Source organism: Electrophorus electricus, chromosome 3 (assembly GCF_013358815.1).
Source record: "Electrophorus electricus isolate fEleEle1 chromosome 3, fEleEle1.pri, whole genome shotgun sequence".
Lineage (NCBI taxonomy): Eukaryota > Metazoa > Chordata > Actinopteri > Gymnotiformes > Gymnotidae > Electrophorus > Electrophorus electricus.
The window spans coordinates 19,295,572-19,304,697 of record NC_049537.1 but is presented as its reverse complement, the minus strand read 5'-3'; the positions used below and the strand labels follow the sequence as shown (position 1 = coordinate 19,304,697).

The 9,126-nt window shown below is 48.3% G+C and overlaps 1 protein-coding gene across 2 annotated transcripts; it reads right to left on the bottom strand.

The window, feature by feature from the left end:
- Nucleotides 1–255: 255 nt before the first annotated feature.
- On the bottom strand, nucleotides 256–9,103 carry ints9 (integrator complex subunit 9). Of its 2 annotated transcripts, XM_027000849.2 has the most exons (17): nucleotides 9,022–9,103; nucleotides 8,596–8,723; nucleotides 8,391–8,451; nucleotides 8,234–8,296; nucleotides 7,813–7,952; nucleotides 7,457–7,543; nucleotides 7,180–7,300; nucleotides 6,840–6,974; nucleotides 6,473–6,584; nucleotides 6,149–6,329; nucleotides 5,895–5,955; nucleotides 5,477–5,648; nucleotides 5,050–5,174; nucleotides 4,571–4,738; nucleotides 3,732–3,830; nucleotides 3,150–3,287; nucleotides 256–853 (listed from the first exon to the last, which is right to left on the bottom strand). In XM_027000849.2, the coding sequence occupies exons 1-17, from the start codon at nucleotides 9,028–9,030 to the stop codon at nucleotides 677–679; spliced, it is 1,977 nt and encodes a 658-aa protein (XP_026856650.1). In that variant the 5' UTR covers nucleotides 9,031–9,103; the 3' UTR covers nucleotides 256–676. The 2 variants fall into 2 exon arrangements, with proteins under 2 accessions (XP_026856650.1, XP_035380600.1); XM_035524707.1 differs by lacking the exon at nucleotides 256–853 and having other exon boundaries at nucleotides 1,755–3,287.
- Between the last annotated feature and the right edge of the window lie 23 nt (nucleotides 9,104–9,126).

Genomic DNA, 9,126 nt, shown 5'->3' with positions numbered 1-9,126 from the left:
AATGTTTAAACTGGGTACGGGGGTACACGACAGAGGTTACCAGAGCGTCTGCACCGCGCCCCTCGGCTCGCTGGCAGTGGCCACATTCCTCCGGGAAAGACACTTGCGCACAGCAGCTGCTCCACCAGCGATTAAATAAATGGGGGCTCCGCTTATTTTCGGACGCGTGTAAGGCTGCGGAGAGTGGCGAGACTGCTCACGGCTGCCCTCTGGTGTCGGTATGCGAGCACGGTCACAGAGCAAGAACGCAGGGACTTTCACAGACAAATCTACAAATGTTATTTATTACTAAAAAAAAAAGGTTCAAATCATACACACAATTGAATTGCAGCAAATCAGTTCTGATAACAGCACTTTCCAAATATTTTCAACATTTGATTTCCTACATATCTGTATAAAAATAATTAAAAAAAACAACCAAATCCACATTGTGGCCGATTTTTAGTATCAGTACAGGGTGCAAACAGTTCCACACTAATGAGAAGTCAAGCCTGTGAGCTGATATGAGTGGGTAGTATATTCCTCTCACGTGCACTGCAAGTTTCAAGCGCATATTAACCAGCATTTGTCCTTAAAGCAGTCCACACGTTGTCTGTCCCAGCTTCCAGTGCTTAAGTGCTGGTTTCAGGATGTGCTGGGTGCTAGGACAGAGTCCTGTAAGGTTCATAGAGAAGGTTCATAGCTTGTGCAGGAAGCGCAGCACCAGATCCCGCAGCGTGGCACGCAGTGGCTCGTTGGTGTCGCACACGATGTGGGTGGCGTCCTCCTCCAGCTGGATCAGCGCGTCCTCGGCCTGCAGGTGCAGGATGTGCCCGCCGGCTGTCTCCTCCACCTTCACCTCCGTCACGCCGCTCTGACCGCGAGAGACGACAGCGGTGAGGCACACGCGAGGGCGGCAGCCTGGCAGACAAGGGACACGGAGTCCGCCTGCAAAGCTCGAACGTCGCCTTCTAAAAATCCTTTCTTTGTGAAGACTGCTGTTCGCTTCGTTACTAACCTATTTAGCTGAGTGACTAAAAGCAGCTGTAATTATCACCATTATGATATGTATTTGACACACACACACACACACAGAAAGAATCTGCCATCATCTATGCAGCAGTGTGTTAAGATCTCAAGTGTGTGCGCGCGCAATAGAGTGGGCTAGGCTCTCCCTTGTGTATGCTAGGACCTGCTGTGTAGTACACTAGTATATGCTAGGACACTGTTTTCCAGGAGCAGCTCTCACTGAGCCAGACTGAAACAAAAGAAACTGAAGGAAACCTTGATGTAAGGTATGATAGAGAGAGAGAAAGAGAGAGAGAGCGCGAGCACTGTGATCCACCTTCCTCAGTGTGTGTGTGCGCATCACTCTGCAGGCTTGGGAGTGCGGGGGGTTGTGTCGGGGATTTGAGAGCCCCCCCCCCCCCCCGAGCTCCGATGGCCTTTGAAGTGTGGCAGAGGGGTGGAGCGCATACAGATTCACCGAACAGCACCGACCCCAAAGTGCGGGGGGTGGGCGAGCCCTGGTTATTGGTCAAGACTTGCTGCATTAGTGAGAGCTGGATATGCTTCCAGAACTCCTTAATACAGGTTTTATTTCAAAACTGCTTAATATGGGCCCTATTCCAAACTCATTATTACGTCTGGCTTGAAACCAACGCACCATTTGGTGCTTCATCGGTCTCTTGGCCATTAAAGAAGTAAATAAATAAATAATTTGAGTGTAATGTTTTAGGGCTGGAAATGAACGCGGCAGGAAAGGGGAGGTCCAGTGGGAAGCTCGTAACCACTACACTACGGCAACCCCAAAATGCTGCACGCTCCCTGAACATCCGAGTTGGGAGCACAGAGAGCCCAGTGTGGTTGGAGGCAGCGGAGGTGACATGCGTGTGGCGCACGCGGGTGGTGTCCTGGGGCCCTTTCACCACGCTTGAGGAAACACAGCTGGTCGGCACTTCCTGTTTAATTAGTGTGTGATCGATATGCTGGCTGCCAGGGGAAAGTGGCCAGACAGTAAAAGATGTAAAGGGCGGGGGGTAAGGAAGGAGGGACCATGGGTGTGTGTGTGTGTGTGTGTGTGTGTGTGTGTGTGTGTGTGCGCGCACGCCTCTTGCTCTTGCCATCCAAATGTACTAGTAGGACTGGGATTAAGGACACACACAGGGTTAGAAGTTGGTGGTAACACACTCCTCTACAGTGCTCAGATCACTCAGCCGTCTCCATCATGTTAAGCTCTGGCGAGGGCCAGAGACAGATGGAGAAGAACTAGGGCGGTGCGGTATCCACTGGTATTAGAGGAGTGAGTTGGCAGAAAGAATAAAATGGTCAGAGCTTCTGTCGGCAGCTGCTGGAGCAGAACATAAGTAAGGTTATATAATCCTACCCCCGTCCAGCGCTGTGCTGCACTCCCTTACCCATGTGTGTGTGTCAGGGGTTACACCTCCTGCTTACAGGAAAAGACATTTTCACAGTTTCATGAGTTCCTGGATAAGGAAGGCAGGACAGGGCAGGACTGACTAGTTACTAACAGGACTAGTATTCACCACAACGTAAGGGGAGGTTTTCACTGTGGCATGTGCATGGGCGCGTTTGTATGCGCACACATGACAGAGGCATTAGTCACCTTCCTCTGCAGTCATACTAAGTCACCACCGTGTTAATTATCGGTTAATTATTAAAGTGTAGCAGGAAAGCCAGCGGAGTGCTTTGGTTCTTTGTGGAGAATCATACCGTCCCACACTATTGTTAAATTAAATAATTTTATAATTAAAGTAAATGATTACTGAATGGCTAAATAAAAGTCGTGAAGGAAAGGAAGTGATCAGCCTCTTTGGTGAAGTGTCGTAACACCTTTAATTACAACTTTAATTATCTGTGATGCAAATTTGTTATGAAAGCCTCAGGGCGTGTGCGTGTGTGCACGTATGATCCTGGACCTGTTCTAACAGCACTGATTCTGGACCTGCTCCAATGAGAGTCAACATTCAAACTGCCCAATGCAGATTACTACAGATCACATGGATAAAAGTCTCAGTCACGTTAAGAGAGAAAGGAGAGAGATAAATAAAACAGAAAGAAAGAGGTGAACGTGTGTGTGTGAGAGAGTGAGTGAGAGAGTGTGAGTGAGTGAGTGAGTGTGTGTGTGTGAGAGTGTTTAGGTCTTCCACCTTGTGCAGTGAGGCCAGGAAAGCATCCAGGGGAATCGCCCCACTCAGCAGGGGCTTCGGAGTCAGCAGCTCCGGAACCTCCTCCAGCAATCTCTTACGCTTCTTACTGGGAGGCACTGGGATGGGTTTGGGGACTGGCTACAAACACAAACACACACAAAGTTCATGATGAGGGTGAGGTGCTCTTTGATTGATGAGATGATGTGCTAGTGGGGTCTAACACTACTGGGAGCTTTAATGTCACTCAAAAACAAATAACTGCCCTACAGGGAGGGCACGACCACAACCTTCCGTTATCTCTTAGAAATACCCATTATGAATGTTCTTTCTCAAAGGTGAAAAATAAATGATAAATGAAGTAATCCAAAAATAAACAAACAAAAATCAAGAGCTTATTATTCCAGCATGATACGGCAAAGATTTAACTGCAGCAGTAAGGCTCCGCAGCGCCACACAATGCTATACAAGAAAATATCGTAGAGCTACAAACAGCCTTGGGTAAGGGGAAGAGGGCTCCATGTTTCAACAAATGACAGTTGTGCCGCACACTGGTGCAGCGTTCCTCGTTGTCGGGACACGGACCTGGAGCACGTGCTTGTTGTCCTTGGACTGCAGAACCGCGGATACGGTTGCCACGGAGATGCCGGGTTTAATTTCCGAAGGCACCAGAGCCTTGGCAAGCTGAGGGAAGAGGAAGGATGGAGAGCACGATTAAATAATGAGCACGGACTGGGCCCTTCCCCCCCACCCCACCGACGTCTGGCGCCGAAACCTCCCGCCTGGCTCACAAAGTCTGTGCCGAGACATTGCTTTAAACATTGCCTGCGCAGGCCGGGGTCATGACGCCAACACAGTGGTGCGCTGGGAATACCAGGCCTAATCGTGGTGGCTGAACCTCAGTAGAGAGAGTCCAGGGGTGGTGCAACTGCACATACAGCCAGAAGGGGGAGCTACTGGACACAAGGAGTAACTTCACTGTGGCGTGCCACACAAATCTGAAAAGATTACTTACTACTTGTAAATTAATTGTTAGTGATTAGATGATTAGAAAGTGAGTTTTTCTTCAGGCCCTTTATAAAGTGGTTACAACTAATGTTGAGATCATTTATAATTCATAACTGCAAAGAAAAGAAAGGCAAGTAGGTCCTTTGTGGCTCGCCATAAAGTGTAACAGTGACAATGCCGTCACCTAATAATTCATTAAAGGACACTTGCGTTGCAAGTTTGGTTCGTGTTTTTCCGCAGAAGATCGCAATGGCCTGGGAGAAAAGCTGTCGAGCTCAACATGGATCAAACCCTCCTTTCTCTGGATTCTCTTAGCACAGTGCCCAGTACGAATGTTTGTAGAATGTAGCTTTGGTGTCTTTAAAGGAGCAATCCCTTAGCTGAGTCATGTACAGTACCACTGCCCGCGCACGCACCTCGGGCAGCAGCTGGATGCGTTCGTGGCGGCGGCGGAAGGGCAGGCCCAGCACGGAGCAGCGGCGGTAGGCCACGGGGGGTGGCTGCAGCTCCAGCATCAGGTCCGAGCGGTGGGACTGAGCCGGAGGAGGCTGGGTGTACTGCTCCGGACACACCACATGGAGAGGCTGAGCAACACACACACCCACACCCACACGCAGATAGAGGGAGAAAAACAGACAAGTGAGGCTACTCAATTAATTTTGACAAATTGGGGGGGAAAACGTGAAGTATTTTTTAGGGGGGAAAAGCATTAGCAGTCGTACATCACTAATATATAGGGCAGACATCTATCAGTAGCGCACAAGGGCAGATATCTATTTAACAGGAGTGTATAGGGGCAGATATCCATGCGCAGAAGGTGCTTCCCTGGCCCCTGGGGGGTGGGATGTGGCAGAAGTCAGAGGTGAGTGTCTGGCTGAGCGGTTTACGCGTGTACCTGCACCTCCTTCAGCAGTTTGGCCACCTGGTGGAAGTTGAGGCGTGTGTCGATGGGACAGTAGACACACTTCATGGCCAAGGGCTGGTAGGGGGCCAGGGCGTCCAGGTAGGAGAAGTCCGGCTCTGCACACACCCACACACTTTAACACGGAGATGTTCAATCTCAGCCCGAAGGTAAACACAAACACCATCTTTGTTTGTGTTGGGATTTAAGAACTCAAGGGTCTTTAAATTCTGTCTACAGGATGTGAGTTTACCTAAAACAAAATTGGTATCAGCAAAAAAACCAAAAACACCCTCCTATATTTATTGTATTATCCCCCAGTTTTCTAACGCAGAGCTATCGAGGCTAGCTCAGGTGTGGATCACAGAGTAACAGCGTCTCATGTTCCACTGTAGCAAAAACAAAAAGTATGGCCGCTGACCGGTGAAGATGATGGTGTTAAGGCTTGATTTCCCCCAGAGCTCCAGAAAGTGCACGACATCCCCAAAGCGCAGGGAGGGGTGGCCCGTGAACACCACGCAAGGCTGCCGGAACTCGCTGCTAAACTCGCCATGGATACTTGTGTAGTGTTTCAGCCTATTGGTCTGGATCAGCTGCAAATGAGTAAAGAGTAAGCGTGTGTGAGAGAGTGTGGGTGAGTGAGAGATTGACTGTGCGAGCGAGTGTTTGTGCGACAGTGAGACCGGAGTGTGTTTATTCTGTGTGACATGGCCTGAGTGTCCACAGAATAAAACACACTGATGGGAAACATTAATCTACTATTGGTCCCAACACCCTGTGAAATGATAAGGCTGAGCACAGCTGCAGTCGGCCTCACTGATGTGACTGGCAACACCAACCTCAGCATGTGGGAATGGAGGCTCAGGGAGGTAAACCTTCGACTGCTTATTCTGGCAAAGCCTTGTGGAAACACACAGACGGAGAAACAGCAAGTCAGTGCCATGCTCAGAACCCAGACAATGTGAAGAAGAGAAGAATCTAAACTGGGGAGAACGGAGACTTTTATTGTGTCATATTACATACAGCCGGGCCTGTGCACATCACTCCCACGTTCAGGAACATGAGCTCAAAAGAGGCAGATTATACTACGTACCACTCGGCAAAGATCTGGGAGAACTCGAGCGAGCTGTTGGCCACAGGTGAGATAAAATAGAAGGGGGTGGTGCCCAAGTTAGCAGAGTCCATGAACTGATAGAGACACTCCAGCAGGTCGTAGATCACTCCAGATGAGTAGCAGGGCACCAGCACATTCCCCCCTGCCCGGATCGTCATGGCTGAGAGACAGAGAGAGAGAGAGAGAGCAAGAGAGTGTGTGTGAGAGAGAAGCAAGGAAAGAGATAAAAATATGTATTATATCACAGTAATCTTATCTATTTAACCCTGACAGGTAAGAGTAACTCCTACGTCCTCAACTGACCTAGGTTGCTGCAGAATTCTCCCAGCATGCCATCTGGGTTGGCGGTGGGAATCTGGGTCAGGCCTGTGAGGATGAGGACGTCACTGTTCTTCAGCGAGCTCTGGTCCATGGGCTGCAGAATGCAAGGCAGCAAACTCAGCGTGTTCGACTCCCAAAACAGGAGGTGTACTGGGCAATAAACAAACACGTTTACAAACAACTAAATTTACTGCGTCCCTAGGGAAGGAGTGTCTACAAAGGTTTTGTATAATGAAAAAGAAAAGCCCCCAATCACTGCGTAAAACCAACAAACAAGAAAATGTCATCATCTTGTCCACATATAACCACATAATGAGGAGTCAGCTCAGTAACGTGGGCGTCGGCTGACCTGAGGGTGAGTGGTGAGAAGGGAGGAGCCTGAAACATAAGACACCTTCTCAAAATGTGACTGGATGATCCAGTTTGAACTGCCGAGCGAGTAGCCAGAGCTGAGGGGAGTGACCTGGACGGCACCAAACAGCTCCTACACGGGGGGGGGGGACAGGGGTTGGGGCAGTGGAGGAGAGCAGGGCATTGGAAAGGGCAAGAGAAGGGGAGAGTGTAAGAGAGGAAGGTCAAGGTATAATAGGAGTGATTGTGAGGAATTTTATTTATTTATACAATTCATTTTGCTTTGGCTGCACTATTACTAAAGAAGGCGTGCCAGCAGAGAACCTCTAGAGACGCACCACTTTCTGCCAGTATCCCACCAGCTGCACCCTGCTGAGAGCAGAGTTCACCTCCTGCATACTGTAGCATGTCCTCCATGACCAAACATCTACTGCATCCTTCAGAGGGCCGGGGAGCATCCTGCTCACACACACACACACACACACACACACACACACACACACACACACACACACACACACACACACACACACCACTTTTTTTTTAACCTTTATAGGTTACACCATAGCAAAAAAAAAAAACATAACAGACAACACAATTAAGATGCATCCTTGCCGCTGTATTTCTTTGGTCTTCCAGCAGGTGGCAGACTGTGCCTTTGGAACTCTCTCCATGAACGTAACCAGCTCTTCCATCAGCAGCCTGGACGGAACAGAGGCGTTAAACCACCGAGACAGGCAACCTCTGGCTCTCGTGCTTTCCTCAACAGTCAAATGGATATTAGTCTCTGGTCTCTGCTACTATGGGTGGATTTCATACAATTTCAGTGGGACTGAGGTGGGGTGATCTGATCGGTCGCGTCCATCTCATGAAGGAAAAGGCCGTAAAGTCTGCCCTGTCATGTTGTGCCTTCATTTGATTTGCTAGAAGTAGTGACTGAAACCCCTGAATGTAAGTGGGAATTACGCTACCTGCCGATCTGAAACGTGGGTTCTGTTGCATAGACGGTCCCTGAGAAGCCTGTGTGCTCTGTGATGTAGGGCAGGGCCATCATGCAGTGGTAGTTAGAGATCAGGATCACATCGACAGTGGACAGGTCCAGTAGCTCTCTCTGTGAAAAACACCAAAGATGACATGCAGGAGTGCCACGCTGTGATCACAAACTTAGGTAACACTGCAGAAGAGTTATCATTTCATTTTGTGTTCTTCTCTTAACTGGAAGGCACACAATCATTCAACTAGCTAACAAAGTTTTACTTAATATTATATTGCTAACCCCATCAAGAAATACTCTAATGTAAACTGGAAAATGGTCACTGGATTAACTAGCCACATCCTGCCAAATCTGAACCACAGTAAGCACCGTTTCAGGCTTCAGTGAGATTATGTTACCTCAGGAAGACAAAATTCTGGCTGGGAATCCACAAAAACTCGACCTGCACACTCCTTTAGCTCCTTCAACACCGCAGACAGAGAGTATATTTATTTAAATATCAAAGGAAATTACCATATGATTTAATATTACAAAAACTGTCACACAAGTGCTCACTTTCTCGAGGTTTACAGTGCCGTCCTTTGAGACCCACCCCGGGAGTTTGGACAGCCTCGGACTGAAAGACGCCAAGATGTTTCATTATAAAATCGACTTAGAGAAATGAAATAACACAATGAAATCATCGTTCTTGCTCCTCACAGCTAAGATGCTCTTGTAAATGAATCGCATGGGACCGTTAAATGAGCCACCGTTCACTCACCTGTGCACTAACGGTAGCGGGAGGTAATACAGAGCAGACGTGGTGTCCAGCCCACAGTCCAGCATGATGGTGGTGGATTTAAACTTGAGGACATTGCAAGGCAGGGTCGGATGGCCAGACAAACAATACTAGAAAACATACACCTTAGGTTACATTAGTGTAGATAACGTATCGCTAGCGCTATTTCTTATTGAGCAAGCGTGCTGCTAACGTTAGCTGGTCATGTCAACTATTAGACCGGCTCTTATTATCCAGTAACGTTAACTTCAGCGAGCCAGCTACGTTAGCTAGCTGGCTAGCTTCTTAGCTATTCTGCTAGGTTTCTTTTGGGCATTGTTCAAGCAACAGTCTATAGCATGTTCCCAGAGTGAACTCTGGTCTGTTTTAAAAATGTGCTAAATAAATGAAGCATTTATATAAACTCACCAATTTCATATTTTACAATTAATCTAAAGTGATGACTGCCCACCACCGAAGGCGCACAAAACCAGCTGGCCTGCTTTTTCTTGGGTCTGACGTTTCGTTGTTGAA